This window comes from Asterias rubens, chromosome 5 (assembly GCF_902459465.1).
Source record: "Asterias rubens chromosome 5, eAstRub1.3, whole genome shotgun sequence".
Taxonomy (NCBI): domain Eukaryota; kingdom Metazoa; phylum Echinodermata; class Asteroidea; order Forcipulatida; family Asteriidae; genus Asterias; species Asterias rubens.
In genome coordinates this window covers 12,251,325-12,267,899 of record NC_047066.1, presented here as the reverse complement: position 1 = coordinate 12,267,899, position 16,575 = coordinate 12,251,325, and the positions used below count along the sequence as shown (strand labels likewise).

The window sequence follows — 16,575 nt, the reverse complement described above, 5'->3', positions numbered from 1 at the left end:
CTCCTTGCTTCAGTAAAAAGCGCAGATTCAATTCAATTTCAATTCAATTTATTATTCACATCACGTTAAAAACATGAAAATTGCCTTCCAGTGTGCATCCATGATAAAAAACACAGAATTTAAAAAAATAAATATAAATATAAACTACAGGTATTAAAATATAAACAGGAAAAAAATACGCAGAAAAAGATATTTAAAACCATCCAAAAAATTACAGGGGAGATGAAAAAAAACATAAAAATCACAAAAGAGGAACAATAATAAAAAAAAACTTAAGTACACATTGACTGTGATGCCATTCAACCAGGAAAAGCAGAAAGAGGACAAAGCAGGGGATTAACTTTTGAATTTGGAGTTGAACAGGTGGCAAGCATTAGGCAAGAATGACATTCTTAAATGCTTAGTGGGGGTGGGGGGAGGACAAATTCTTCTTGATTTTTTGACAACCACTGAAGAATAAAGTGTCTGGGTATGATCTTGCATAATGACTTAAATTTTAGAGGTAATGGCCGATTCAAAAATACAATGTCCAAGCCAATCGTTTTGGAAGCCGCTTTAATGACACGTTCCAGTCGGTGGCTGTCTTTGGCTCTAAGATTACCATACCAGACACAAATGCAGAAAGAGATAATGGACTGGATAACACTTTGATAAAAACGAAATAAAATATCATTGCGAATATAAAAAGATTTAAAGGCAGTGGACACTATTGGTAATTGTCAAAGACTAGCCTTCACAGTTGGTGTATCTCAACATATGCATAAAATAACTAACCTGTGAAAATTTGAGCTCAATCGGTCATCGAAATTGCGAGATAATAATGACAGAAAAAAACACCCTTGTCACACGAAGTTGTGTGCGTTTAGATGGTTGATTTTGAGACCTCAAGTTCTAAATCTGAGGTCTTGAAATCAAATTCGTGGAAAATTACTTCTTTCTCAAAAACTAGGGCACTTCAGAGGGAGCCGTTTCTCACAATGTTTTATACCATCAACCTCTCCCTATTACTCATCACCAAGAAAGGTTTTATGCTAATAATTATTTTGAGTACCGGGGTAATTACCAATAGCGCCACTGCCTTTAAGCTTCCTGACAAAAAAAGATTCCTGACAAAAAATCTTTGCTTACAGTAAGCAGAGCCATGAAAATGTGCCTAGGTGGGAAGAGATCCAAGGCAACGTGTTCCTTTAAACCTAAACCTGAGGGGTTACAAAAAGGGGGAAATGCAACCATTTCACCATACCTCCCAAAAGTGCCAGCAACGACTCTCACCTCTGTTACTAGAAAGAACATCAGGCCTTGAAACAACCCACGACACCCCCAGCAATTGCCGTGGTGCCCAGTGATTTTGCTGTGGTGCCCAGTGATTTTGCTGTGGTGCCCAGTGATTTTGCTGTGGTGCACAGTGATTTTGCCGTGGTGCCCAGTGATTTTGCCGTGTTGCCCAGTGATTTTGCTGTGGTGCTCAGTGATTTTGCCGTGGTGCCAAGTGATTTTGCTGTGGTGCCCAGTGATTTTGCTGTGGTGCACAGTGATTTTGCCGTGGTGCCCAGTGATTTTGCCGTGTTGCCCAGTGATTTTGCTGTGGTGCTCAGTGATTTTGCCGTGGTGCCAAGTGATTTTGCTGTGGTGCCCAGTGATTTTGCTGTGGTGCACAGTGATTTTGCCGTGGTGCCCAGTGATTTTACCGTGGTGCCAAGTGATTTTGCTGTGGTGCCCTGGCCAAAGTTCCAATACAATTTTGCATTTTCCTCATAGAAGTGCCCCTTTATCAGAGGAAAATTGCTGTGCTCCTTCAACAACAAAGTTCAAGGCCTTGGAAGTGAAGGGCTAAGTCTAGCCATGGTCCAACAATCTTAAACAGATCCAGCTGTGTGATTCTGATTGATTCAGGGTTGTGTTAATTACATTCTCAACCAGTAGCTTTTACACCTTTTTTATCGCCGAAGTAGTTTCCGGAGATCGCCCAAAAAATGCTTAAAGCCGGTGTCAGATGCAATTGTGTCCGACATGCAATAATGTCCTCCGGAAAGTATTGAATAGGGGACATAATTGCATGCGACACCAGCCTCAGGTCGAGCGGTGACTGTTTCAGGTTGTCTTAAAATCATTGCAGTTAAGCCCAGGTCGTAATTAATCGCCGACTGAAAAGTTCCCATAATTATAAAGACTTGGACGGTAGTTGCGAGGAAGCATTTTGGACTAAAGGCATGAAAGGGCGGTTGGCTGACTCTGGCCCAATTTCATAGAGCTGCTAAGCACAAAAACATTTCTTAGCATGAATTTCTTCCTATGGCCTAAAACCAGGCGTGCTAAAAACAGGCCGATTACCAACAAAATTTCCATTTCCATTAGCTTGTTACATTCGGCTGTTTGCTTTTCTGATAATAATTACGTGATAATTTGATTGGTAATCCTGTTTTTATCGCTAGGCAAAAACTTCACGCTAAGCTAATTTTTGTGCTTATGCAGGACATTATTGCATATGCAATAATGTCCGCCGAACGGTTTTGCATATGCAATCGTGTCCGCCCAGACACTGCTGCATAATGCAATTATTGTGTCCGCCCGGACACATTTGCATATGCAGTTGTGTCCGCCCCCGTGCAAAACCGTCCTTGCAGTAAATTAAACGCCCTTGGTCGACGGAACACGTTCACCATTATTTTGTTTTACAAGCTAAGTGCATGATTTTTGATGTCATGAATGAAATGGGAAATGGTCAGCCGTTGGGTATTCGCTGCAATCATAAAATACGTGAGTGAAGTTTATGCGCATAATATGTTGGTTCAGTGCTTGCACACTTGCCAACGCGCGCAAATACATGTACAGTCACATGTACATGTCCACCGGACAGTTTTTGCATAGCCCCAGAAAGGATTGCATATGCAAAAGTGTCCGGAGCGGACAGTATTGCATGGCGGACACAATTGCATCTGACACCGGCAAGCACCAAGTATTAGTAGGATCTGTACTAACTGAGAAGATACAGAATAGAAATGACAGGACAGTTATAACAAAAGGGAGAGGGAGAAGAAAGAACTTCTGGCAAACCTTTGTCTATTTCAGAAACACGGTAAAAACCTCTTCACTTTATTATTGAATAAAATTTCACTTTTTCCATATCATGAAGGGTACATTTACTTTACCGTGTATGCGTGTTGCGGCAAATTAATCCTTTTTTACCTCTAGATTTGCTCATTATGTGTTCTTTCGGAATTGTGAAAACAATAAAGTATTAATTACACATAATTAAAAAATTCGTTAAAATAAAGGATTGGAGGCCAAAAATCTACCACCTTTTACTGCATGGGTTTTCTTTTTTTATTAAATTCCGGAATACGCGGCCAGCTGTACTCGGTTGCTCTGCGTAGAAAAATCGAGCCAGAAATCGGGCCAGAAACGCGGCTAAGGCCGTGTCCGAATTGGCGACTTCGGCTACAGCTACGGCTAGATCGCGCGCGTCTGCCTATTCTTCAACACTGACAGACGCGCTGATCTAGCCGTAGCTGTAGCCAAAGTCGCCAATTCGGATGGCTAATTATGGACATGTTCCCAGACACACCGAACTTAGGGACCATATGCATGTACATTTACATGTGTACCACAGACCAATAGCCCTTTTCGAAACCACGGTTTCGGCTATGGACTTGGCTTGAGGCTCTGGTCTCATGTCTGAAGCCCCGAGTGCGTATACGCAAAGCACATGCAAATTGTTAAAACAACTGGCGGGGCCAAGCTACCCTGAGCAGAATGCAAAGCTGAAGCCGTAGTTTCGAAAAGGGCCAAACTGTGCATGTGATGTGACTCGGCTTTCAGTGCCACCCACTATCGTCAGATTCGGCTCATTATTTTCATCCCCAAAGACTCGGAGTAATCAGTTTCACTTCTTTAGAGACTCGACCATGAGTTCATTGAAAGGCAAAGTGGCCCTGATAACGGGTGAGTTTTTCATGACAGTTCATAATTTTATACTTTGTTGATCCGGATGAAAATAACGGATTAAAACTTTACTAAAACTTTTGTTTGAAGAGGTAAACAAATCCGTTGCTTTTGCATTTGCCATTCACATGCATGGAGGTAGAACTAGAACTTCCATGCACGAACAATGTGCGTTTATGGAACATTGTTGTAACTTTACAAAATGTAATGACTTCTAATTTGGTAGGTTCTATGGTTACAAGAATTGGAAAAGTTTCCTATCAGGTATGGCACCACCACTTTTTCACTCAATTTTATTTACAAAAAGCCAAGCAACATGAGCAAGGATTAATAAGGAAGGGATATCTCAGTTCTCATTGATTGATGATGATTGACATGTTGAGTTGAGGTAAATCAGAAGTATTAGATTCTAGAAGTAAAATTAGCTTGATACTGTATTTTTATTTCATATCGAATAAAAAAAGTGGTGGCGCCATACGAAAACTTCCCCCCTTTTTCATGCCCTTGTTTTTAATTTATAACTAATGCAGCTTCACATTCAGACTTATTTGAGTTCTTGGTACAAGCTTCGCTTGGTACTTGGTACTTGGTAGGTTTCCCTCCCTCCTGTCATGAAACTTCCGCTGGGGAACTTGACAAGGAGGTCGGGAGAGCGTCGTCTAATTCGTTGTTGTTGTCATGTTGTTGTTTACTTTAGGCCTAGATTGTGAATTTAATTACTTTTTAAGATTTGCTGAGATTGGCATCTATGACTCATGAGTGTGAGGGATTGTTGAAGATTATTCCATAATAAAGTTTATCGCGATTCAGAAACGCAATGCATGGTGGGAAGGAATATGGGGCGGTTTCTATGCAGTTTCTACGACTCGGGCACGCAAATGCCTATACCTTTGTGTGGTTTCAACAGCGCCCTCTCTTGATATTTTGCTATTCGCGATAAACCTTATTTCAGTGTTCTTGGAAAAAAAGATTGTTCGTAGATGTTAGGTGAGATGCTGGGTATTTTGAACTGATTGTCGTTGCCCTTTCTTGCCCTTGTTCCACTGTACTATAGCTAGAATAAGCTACTTTGAAGTCATCAAGAGTTTTAAAAATATACCATTTGTTGTGAGTAGCCTTGTTTTCTTTTGTTATTGTGTATACTACTGGCTTAATAAACAATTAGAAAACATGTCATTTTCGTTTCTGGGAGGGAAAAACAAAAATCCCTACCTACCTACCCTTTTTTTTGGGGGGGGGGGGTTGTACGCCAACATTTAACATTTTTATGCCTAACTGGTGAAAACATATTGGCCTGGTTTTCCATAAAATTTATTGAATTTTTCGCCATGTGTAATGCATTATTTGTAGGGTCAAAATCCTGCTCAAGTCATGCAAGCATGGAGGAAGAATGCAAGTCTTGGTTCAGTTCAGTTTCCCTACAAAAAAGTGAATTATATTATGACTTATGTTAGTTTGCATCGGGGATAAAGAAGATAATTTGTTTTAACCCTTCACATAGTTTCAAGCACTGTACATGTGCATGCTCAGTAATTTCTTGAGTTGTGTGAAAAAACCTTCATGACTTTAAAATATTTTTTTCTGTACATTTTTGGAACACTTTTTCTCTCCAGGGTCAACGTCTGGCATTGGAGCTGAAACAGCGAGGCACTTCGCCTCCTTAGGGTGCTATGTCTCCCTGACCGGACGCAGAGAGAAGAATCTTGAGCAAGTATCTGAGGAATGCCAACAGAAAGGATTACATAAAGACAAGGTAAAGTTAGAGAAAATCCATTGCAATATGGAGTGTCGTGGTTGAGCGGTCTAGTTTACCGGACCCAAGCTCTGGTGTTGTTTGTTAGCAGCAGAGTGTGGGTTTGGATCCCGTCACAGACACTGGTGCCCAGAAGCAAGGCGCTCATAGTTGCTTCGGAAAAGGTGGGCAGTGCATTCTGCTCTGCCAGCAAGTCTCCTATTGAATGATACCCCTGACTACATCGTTGGACTGTTGAGGGAGTAGCTCTGTTTCAGCCCCAAGGGTACATGTAGGTGGGAACATGCCTCTGTAGACAGTTGATTGGGGTAGACAACCCAAATCGGTCAAGAGATAGCCCTCACCTAGAAGTTGCCTACCTGCCCTTAAGATATAAGGCGTTCTCTCATTAAAAACACCATAATTACTGAAAGTAACAAAAACAGTGGGTCAAGAGATAGCCCTCACCTAGAAGTTGCCTACCTGCCCTTAAGATATAAGGCGTTCTCTCATTAAAAACACCATAATTACTGAAAGTAACAAAAACAGTGGGATTTTTTGCTCAAAAGTATTGTTTTCTTTTGATGAATTCCTGCATTCCTCTAAGCTGTGATAATCATAGCATTTAGTCTTGTCCCTACGACAGGTGGGAGATCGAGTAATTATCTACAATCCCATTTATCCCCATGTATTGTTGGGCCCCCGCCCCATGCCCCCATGCCCCCATGCCCCAAGGTTTCAATGTTGGTTCTCATTGCTCAGGATGCACTCTCATCAAAATTGACCGGGGGACGAGGGAGGGAGTGTTTTTTTGGCAGGGGGAAGGGAACAGGTAATGTTCATTGTCACGTTGCAATTGGGTGGTCCACTTGTTACCAGAATAAAACTCTGCTTGCAGTTTCAGTTTGTTTCAGTTGTGGACAGTAATAAAATTCAGTTCCAATTCCAATGAGGGAAATAAATACAGATCAAAACTTTAAAACAGGGCCGAAGAACAGGTACTTCTCCCTCTCAATTCTCAGTTGTGACACTTGTGTTACTAGAAAGGCCTATTGCTGTGTCCTGCATTCCTATAGGGACGTAAAGCTGTATGTCCTGTGTGTTGTGTAATGCACGTAAAAGAACACTTTCAAAAAGTGCACTTATCGTAAAGAGAAGGAGTTCCCCAGGGTGTTCCTGTTCTGATAGGCAGCATATTGCACCACCAGCACCTAGTAAACCATTACATGGTGCTTTAAAGGAACATATCTCATACTTCAAGACGTAGCTCAACACACCTTACAGGAAAACATACCAAGCCCTTGGATACACCCCTGGGGGTGTGATAAAGCGCTATAAAACCCTTTTTCTGGTGTTCATGGTCATTGTAGATTCTTCTTACTGTGGCAGACCTGTGGAAAGAGGAGGATGTGAAGAGAATTGCTGACCGCACCTTGGAGCACTTTGAACAGATAGATGTACTGGTGAGTGAGTGATTAAAGCAACCCTGAATCCATCAGAATCACAAAGCTGGATCACAAAGTCGGTTGGACCATGGTTAGACTAAGCCCTTCACTTCCAATACCTTGAACCCCTCCCAAGGCCTTGAACCCCTCTGATAAGGGGGGCACTACCTCTATGAGGAAAATGTAAAATTGTATTGGAACAATGGCCAGGGCACCACGCAAAACAAAAACACAGGGCACCAGTTCAATTGCTGTTGATATCCTGTTTTTTTTGGAGGCCTGATGTTCTAGAGGTGTGAGTTGCTGACAAAAATGTAAATGCATGTTATTGTTCTTTTACCAGGTGAACAATGCTGGCTTGGCATACCCTGCTGGAATAGAAGACTGTACCTTGGAGCAGTTTGACAAGACGTTTGACTTGAATGTCCGTGCACCACTGCAGCTCACGCATCTGTTGAGACCCCACCTCATTAAAACAAAGGGTATGATTAATAAACTATTGTCTTTTTAGTTGTGCTATATTGTAGGGGATACATTTCTGTTAATCAGGTTTGCTCATCAGTGGTTTCTTTTCCAACTTTTACCACTGTTGACACGGAGTTTGAAGTCCTGCCTCAAACTGGCACCTTGCATGTGTGTATTTGGCTGTCATTTCCTACACCTAGGCACATTTTCATGGCTCTGCTAACTGTAAGCAAATAATCATGGTACAACCATAGAAGTTCCACCAATGAGAACACTACTATGGTTTTACCATGGACTAACCATGGTAACCATCATAAAACCATACGTGTACCATAGATACCATCGATCTACCATCACCACCATGATAAAACCATGGTACAACCATGGTATAACCATAGAAGCACCACCAATGAGAACACTACTATGGATTAACCATGGTAACCATCATAAAACCATGGTTACCATGGTAACAACCATTGTACTTGTTTACAAGGGGAAGCAGGGAATTTCGTGCTTATGGCAAGCAACAGACTAGCAGGGAGTTTTCGCTTGTGTGTGAGCGTAGTTCATGTTTCTAGGCCTTCCCCGCTTACACAGCTAGCAAAGAAATTTGGCACTTGTCCTGTAAGCGGGGATTGGTGATCACAAGCGCAGAATTCGGGGGAATAAAGCAGAGGCGATTGGATGGGTTTTCACCATTGGGGTTTTCCTGCAACATCTAAAACTTAAAAAAAATTCTTGTTTCCTCGTCTTCCTGTTATTGCCTCTAATTGTATTTTTGAATTTGTAGTAAATAGATGTTTGTCAATAATAAAGGTAAATATTGCTTCAAACCAATGACAAAGTAGAGTTAATTTGCCATGTGTTTCTGGTTTTAGGTGCTATTGTGAATGTTTCCAGTGTGAACGGTGTGATGCCTGTAAGTATTAACATTCAAAACTCTTTAACTCAACGCAAATATAAACATTTTGTAGCTTAAGAAAATATTCTCTATGGTTAAGCCCCCCAAAAATACAGTATGAGTGGCACCTTGGAACAAAGATATTGACAAAATAGGGAGACTGCCAACATGGGCTACAATCAAGGCCAAAACGCTTTGGCCACCCATTCCCTATGCTTAAATAAACATTCCCTGTCTACTTCCTCCAGACACTAAACATTCTCTCCCCCGTCCCCTGTCTCACTGCTCAATGTTGATTGGAACGCAATGAGAGCCAAGATTGACAGGGGGCATGGGGGCCCTTTTGATGAGTGCACTGGGTTCTTTTATGTGTTTTTTTTACACAACGCACATGACCAACGGCTTTAGGTCCCATCCGAAGGACGAAGCTGTAGTTAAGTGCCTTGCTTAAAAGAACACAAGTGTCATGACGTGGGACTCAAACCCAAACTATGCTGATCAGAAACACCATAGATTGAATTCTGTGCTCTTAACCGCACGGCCACAAAACTATTCAGCTATACCATGCCTGATATGTGACGGAGGGTGTTCCCCCTCCCTAAATGTCCCCATTCTCCAGAATGGAGTGGACACGATTGGTAATTACTCAAAATAATTATTAGCATAAAACGATACTTGGTTAGCGAGTAATGGGGAGCTGTTGATAGTATAAAACATTGTGAGAAACGGCTCCCTCTGAAGCAACATACATGTAGTATTTGAGAAAGAAGTTATTTTCCAAGAATTAGGTTTCAATACCTCATAATTAGATTTTGAGGTCTCGAAATCAAGCATCTGAAAGCACACAACCTTGTGTGACAAGGGTGTTTTTTCTTTTATTGTTATCTCGCAACTTAGACAACCAATTGAGTTCAAATTTTCACATGTTTGTTATTTTATGCTTAGATGTTGAGATACACCAAGTGAGAAGAGTGGTCTTTGACAATTACCAATATTCACCAGTGTCTTTAACACAGTCTTTCCTTCTTGTCGGAAGAATCCCCCCGAATCCTCTGAAAAATCCCTTAGGTATTGGCTATTGTGGCTTAGTTTCATCACCCTGCTTACCGTAAGCAAAGAATCGGCGCTTACAAAAGTAGGGAATTCCGCATTTTTTGCAGGAGTTTTTGCTTGCAAGCTTGCGTTACTAGGCATTCTTTGCATACAGAAATTTGCAGAAATTCTGCCCATGCACAGTTAGCAGAGAATGGTGATCATCAGCTCAGAATTTGACAGTAAGCAGATCCAGGAAATTCTGCCCTAATTGTTAATGCAATATTTTGTAAATATCGTTTTTATTAATTTTATTTTTTTTGGGGGGGGGGGTTTGTACCCATGTACATGTGTGTAGCACTGTATACTCAGTACTTTCCTGAGTCCTGTGAAAAAAATCACAGGCATTTTACTCGGGTGGGATTCGAACCCGCGACCTTGGCAATTCTAGAGCAGTGTCATACCAACTAGACCACCGAGATTGCCGGTAGCTGGAGGCAGTTCGAATCCTATGTTTTAGCAGTGTGTACCGCAAACGATTTAATAGAGTAAAAATGCCTGTGATTTTTTTTACAGGACTCGGGGGGGGAAAGGACACGAGTACTTGTATACAGTGCTACACACATCGGTGTATATGGGTAAAAACCAAAAGTTAGTATTATTTATCCTTGATGCAAATTTAACATCTATTAAATATTGTTTTTGGTTTTTTTCCTTTGACAGTTTCCTTGGATATTAACCTACTGCATGTCTAAGAGTGCTATAGACTCGCTGACATTGAACAGCGCACATGGTAATAAAAACATCTATGCATGAATTGTGTGAGTGTGAGATTGGGAGTTTTCACCAGCGTGAATGAGAGAGAGAAGGTTGTGCTATAAGGGCCTAACGTCACACGAGACAACTTTAACCTGTAGCCAAGTTGGAGTCGACCAACTGTAGTGCATGGTAGACTTGATGGTAGACTTGATGACAAGTCGTTAGGCGCTGCCTATTTGTCTGCCGTTCATGCAACAGTCACAGTGCAATTGTACACATGCAACGGTTGTAGGTAGCGCGTGGTCGCGACTGACTCGCTCACACATACTGAGATCGAGGGTGAGTGTACCGTCCCCGTAGCTACACCGCGCTGTAACTACACCACGCTTAACAATTACCGTCTTGACTTCAAGACTACTTTAATGGTAGCACATGGATAATTTTTCGAGCTAAGTCTTACGATCCTCAAGAATGTATGTGAAGGCCTTTCCTTCACATAGATTGCCTTGAGCTGGTTGCCTGTAAATTGCCTCATGTGGCTTGGCCGTAAGACACAATAATATTTCTTGAGCTCACGATCACGGAAAACACATCTGTGTCTGTGCTCCATGTTTTTTGTAGTTTTTGTTGTGGTTGTTATTATCCCTTTATGTCTCTTTTAAAGCACTTGTTTTCCATTCTTTAATTAATTCTTTTTTTTCTGGAGTTACGTTTTGGTGTATGTCTCTTCTTACAATTATTTATTGTGCTCACAGCTGGTCTGTCTTCACGCTTCCTTTGCATTTTAAAATATTGCATATTGTATATTTCCATTGTATATTGTTCGTTTCTTTATTGTTGCTTGTCAATTTTCGCTTGAAATCCTTTGCTGACTTAAAACTTATTTGTATAGGCCTACCTCGTTGCTTTTTCTGTGATTTTTGTTTGCGCCATGGAGCATTGCTTTCGATGGATTTGGCGCAATATAAATTGTTTTTTATTTGTAATAAGTGTCATGAGTTGGAATCGAACCCACACTCTGATGATTCAGACATCAGGAATAAAGTCTGATGGACACTAGTAGACCATTCAGTAAAAACTTGAGTTTTCTTTCTCCCATTTACACTCACAGATTTGGCCCCACACGGAGTTCGTGTCAATTCTGTTAAGTGAGTAAATTCACCTTGTACTTTTCCCTGATTAATTCTTAAAGCTATGTAGTTGTATTAAAGACACTGGACACTATAGTATTGGTAATTGTGAAAGACCAGTCTTCTCACTTGGTGTATCTCAACATAGTTATGATAGTAGAAAACATCCCCTGATGAACTATTTCTGTCTGAAGTCTCATATTTGATGAGAAGTAACTTAGCTTATTTTGAGTTTGGACTTTATCGCTCAGTGAGCATTTTATTCATTTTAATCGCCTCATGCCCAGTGTTCAACTGCAAAATAGAGATGAAATTATCACACCCACTAAAACTGTTCGGAACCTTGGCATTGTCTTTAACCCTTAGCATGCTACGAGGCTGTACACACAGTAATCCCCTGGTGCTGAATTTCCTGTGTGGGGCTACATAACATACATTTTTCCTCAAGACCTTTACTCTGTGAAGAAAGTGTGTTGGGCTAAATTGCAAAATAAGTTTTATACTCAGTATTTTATTTCCCATCTAATGCAGTAAACATTATGTTTTTGGGATAAAGAATAACCGAGATACGCTTGTTTCATTACCACTATTCTATCACCGGCCGCCAAGCCTAGTTGCTGTCGATTTTTTGGGGGGCCATCGTCCGATCCAGACCCATCGCTGCTGCCATATCAGACCCATTGTCGTGTTCATGTACATCGTTATAGTTGACACATACACAGTACACGTACACAGTACACGTACAGCATTCTCAACACATCAGAATCTCTCGAAAAAAGCTCTTCAAAGTCTGATTCTCCGGAGTCTGAGTCCTGAAAATTTTCCAGAAATGCTGCATGGACGTCCATTGGGTCCCCATTTTGTCTTAGCGTACAGCTTTTTGATCGGAAATTGTGAGAAAATTTGGGACAAAAGATCGTTTTTTTCCAGATGAAATATCGTTGCATACATGTACAGCTAGATACATGCAGCTGGATGAGGGTCAGGGTTTCTTTTTTAATGATTTTCTTGTGACCCAGATGGCCGATCAATCTCAAACTCCAGGTTGGTCAGTTCATGTTTGTGGTGGATTACATAGAGTGTTTACATTACCAGCAACTATTTTATTTTTTAGCAAAACCAATTCTGTAATGTTCCTTTAAATAATTGTAATGATTATCTTTTACTTGACAGCCCTGGAGTAATATTGACTGAGGTACACAGGTCAGCAGGGATGAATGACCAACAGTACGAAGCGGTAGGTGTTCAACTTAAAGGGAAACATTGCCTTGGATCGGGCGAGTTGGTCTGTGAAAAGCATTTGAAACCGTTTGTTGACAAATGCATATGGTTGGAAAGATGTTTTTAAAGTGGAATACAATGATCCACACAAGTTTGCCTCGAAATTGCTTGGCTTTCCTTTTCTTTGCGAAATAACACGGTCGGCCGTTTATGGGAGTAAAAAACTTGGACTCCCACAAATGACCGATGGTCTACTAAAAGTAGAATATAATGATCCACACAAGTCTCGAAATTGCACAGTTTTCCTTTTATTTTGCGAACTAACACGGTCGACCATTGTGGATTCAAAAATCTGACTCCACAAATGGCGTGCCATTTGTTAGTTCACGACGTATAAGGAAAACCGTGCAATTTTGAGGCATTTTTGTGTGGATCTTTGTATCCTACTTATAAAATATCTTTCCACCCTTATGCATTTTATAACAAACTGTTTTTGAACGCTTTTCATATACTAACTCGCCAAATCTTAAGCAACGTGTCCCTTTAACATAAAGGTCATAGATTGGATGTTGATGTGATGCTAATTTATAGGAAATTTGTTTATGAAAGAAACAGTTAAACTAACCTGTGAAGGTTAGAGCTGAATAAAAGAGGCATGATATTTTCCTACTAAAAAGTCTGCCCTAGTTTTTTTTTTTTTTTTCCTTTGAAAAATCTGTGGAAAAAAAAATATGATGAATAGCCTGAAAATGTACACGTATGTCAGAGCCTACACAATGTGTACATGTAGCTCAGTCCTTTACTCTATAAAATATTCATACTTTTTTCCAAGGACCCAATAAATCATGCCTGATAATGGGTACGTTTTAGTAGCTTCCCCGTATCAACCCAGCGGTGAGCCCCTGGTATGACGTCAAAGGTATTCGAACGTACGGGGGGGGGGGGGGGGGGGGCAGACTGGGGTCGACCCGGGGAAGCTAATCGAACGCACCCATAGTGTCTAATTATTAACAGCCCAATTTTCATAAAGAATGTTGAACCGACCATGTTTAGTGAGGTGACACAACAGGTACCAAACCATCTCTGGCCGCAGCATTGACAAATGGAAACCATGAAAATTTGAAACTTTTATCAATGGAGGCATTTTTATTTAGATTAATGGTTACACAGGATGCTTACTACCATTACCATTTTGATGACGAGGCTATGGGATAGAAATTACACAAAGTGTTTCGGGAGTCATTACCTATGTACATGTATGACCCAAACTTTGAAAACATTTACACAATTTAAATTTGCTTTTACCTGTACACCTGGGCCCCAATTCCATAGCTCTGATTACCTTTGAATTCTGCACTTTAAACGTTCACCATTCTCTGCTTACCTGCAAGTGCTGAAATTCTGCGCTAGCTGTGTAAGCCTAATTACATAGGTGGAGTACGCACATGCTCAAGCCAAAATTCGCCGCTAACCCGTGTAATATGCTTGACGTAAGCACATCATTCCCTGCTTCTGCAAGTGCCGATTATTAGCTTAAAACAGTAAGCAGAGCAGTGACACTGGGCAATGATATGTATGGCTAAAACCATTGTTTTAAAGGCAGTGGACACTATTGGTAATAACTCAAAATAATTATTAGCATAAAACCTTTCTTGGTGACAGGTAATGGGGAGAGGTTGATGGTATAAAACATTGTGAGAAACGGCTCCCTCTGAAGTGCCATAGTTTTCGAGAAATAAGTAATTTTCCAAGAATTTGATTTCGAGACCTCAGATTTAGAACTTGAGGTCTCGAATTCAACCATCTAAATGTACACAACTTCGTGTCACAAGGGTGTTTTTTCTTTCACTATTATCTCGCAAGTTCGATGACCGATTGAGCTCAAATTTTCACAGGTTTGTTTTTTTATGCATATGTTGAGATACACTAACTGTGAAGGCTAGTCTTTGACATTTACCAATAGTGTCCACTGCCTTAAATAGTGAGGAAATTACAAATAGTTAGTAACAACTGTTGCTATAAAACCTGCCAATTCAATGTATTTAGAAAATTTCTTTAATGTTCTTTATGCTAGTTTCTGGAGAAATGCAAGCACACACATGCCATGGGCCGAGTAGGCACCGTGGACGAGGTGGCCAAGGTGATAGCATTCCTAGCATCCGACGCCTCGTCATTTGTCACCGGAGAACTCGTCACTGTCGATGGTGGGCGCCATCTCCTCACGACCGCAACTGAGTAAGGAATGAGTGATGCAGAAACGTTCATCCAACTGCGGACAAGTGCCCAATTTTATAGTGTAGTTAAAAGGCAATGAACACTACTGGTAATTACTCGGAATAGTTGTGAGCATAAAAACTTACTTGGTAACGATCAATGGAGAGCTGTTGATTGTATAAAACATGAGAAACGACTCCTTCTGAAGTAATGTAGTTTTTGAGAAAGAGGTAATTTCTCATTCAAATATTTGAATCTGATAAAAAGACTTCAGGCCTGAAGCCTTTTATAATATTAGGCACCCGAAAGCACACAAATGTGTGTAACAAGGGTGTTTTATTCTCGTGCAACTTCCACGACCAATTGAGTCAAAATTTTCACAGGTTTGTTCTCACCAAGTGAGAATACTAAGTTGAAAATTACAAAATGTGTCCAGTGCCTTCAACTCATTAGCACTCACAGGCAAATTCAATGTTTTGGGGCTGAACAAAGACAAATTTACTATAGAAGGGTTTTGAACCTCGGAAAGTCTATTGAAAGTCAATAAGTTATAATCTTTTGATTGATGTGATTATTTTCATGTGTTGCAACGGACACGGGTGGTCAACTGAGTAAATGGCTGGGTGGTTTTGAGCAGTAAAATTACTAGTAACAAGTGTGATTAAAGGCAGGGAACACCTTTGGTTATTGTCAAAGACCAGTCTTCTCACTGGGTGTGTCTCAACATATGCATAAAATAACAAACCTGTGAAAATCTGAGCTCAACCGGTCGTCGAAGGTGCAAGATACTAATGGAAGAAAAAACACTCTTGAAGTTGTGTGCTTTCAGATGCTCAATTTTGAGACCTCAAAATCTGATTCTGAGATCTCGTAATCAAATTCAAATATTTTAGTGGAAAATTACTTCTTTCTTGGAAACTGCGTTACTCTAGAGGGAACCGTTTCTCACTATGTTTTACACTATCAAAATCTCTCCATTGTATGCAAACAATGTCCAGTTCCTTTAATCAAATTGTGCATTTAAAAAATTCTGCTAAGCTAGAATTTGAATGGTATTTTGGCTCACAACCTTTTTCTGGTAAGCATGCTCGTACTACTTTTTGAGCTTTTGAAGCAGCTGTTTGAAACTGGTTAATTGATCAACTACAGGTAACCATAAGTTAATGAACTATTAGCAAAAAGTCACAGGTAACCAGTCAATATCATTACAAATCATGTGGTATGTTTTAACTGGTAACATGTGTCAGTCCAAATATTGCCAAACAGTTTTGTTTGTGTATAGTATTAAAGGAACACGTTGCCTTGGATCGGTCGAGTTGATCTTTGAAAAGCGCTATGTAACCGTTTGTTATAAAATCGGTATGGTTAGAAAGATGTTGTAAAAGTAGAATACAATGATCTACACAAATATGCCTCAAAAATGCGTGGTTTTCGTTTTACCTCGTCGACAAACAAGGTCGGCCATTTATGGGAGTCAAAAATTTGACTCCCATATATGTAAATGGCCGACCGTGTTAGTTCGCGATGTAAAATGAAAACCGTGCAATGTTAAGTGATACTTGTGTGGATCATTATATTCTACATTTAAAACATCTTTCTAACCATATGCATTTCATAACAAACGGTTTCAAATGCTTTTCATAGACCAACTCGTCCGATCCAAGGCAACATGTTCCTTTAATTGGCAGGAAGGCGCTTACAACCCAATGAAATAATGTAAGTAAAGTGGTCCTA

The 16,575-nt window shown here is 40.4% G+C and overlaps 1 protein-coding gene across 1 annotated transcript; it reads left to right on the top strand.

Annotated features, from left to right (window-relative positions):
- Positions 1–3,815: 3,815 nt before the first annotated feature.
- On the top strand, positions 3,816–15,008 carry LOC117290519 (3-oxoacyl-[acyl-carrier-protein] reductase FabG-like). Its single transcript, XM_033771945.1, has 9 exons — positions 3,816–3,942; positions 5,556–5,695; positions 7,045–7,137; positions 7,463–7,601; positions 8,463–8,503; positions 10,241–10,310; positions 11,388–11,424; positions 12,580–12,643; positions 14,702–15,008. Exons 1-9 carry the CDS (start codon positions 3,906–3,908, stop codon positions 14,864–14,866), a joined length of 786 nt encoding a protein of 261 aa, XP_033627836.1. The 5' UTR covers positions 3,816–3,905; the 3' UTR covers positions 14,867–15,008.
- The last annotated feature ends 1,567 nt before the right edge of the window (positions 15,009–16,575 follow it).

Excerpts from the sequence above, each read along its gene's own strand:
- LOC117290519 (XM_033771945.1), top strand. The coding sequence starts at position 3,906 with ATGAGTTCATTGAAAGGCAAAGTGGCCCTGATAACGG. Across the intron at positions 7,602-8,462 it reads CCACCTCATTAAAACAAAGG|GTGCTATTGTGAATGTTTCC; the intron begins GTATGATTAATA and ends TTCTGGTTTTAG. Across the intron at positions 12,644-14,701 it reads ATGACCAACAGTACGAAGCG|TTTCTGGAGAAATGCAAGCA; the intron begins GTAGGTGTTCAA and ends TCTTTATGCTAG.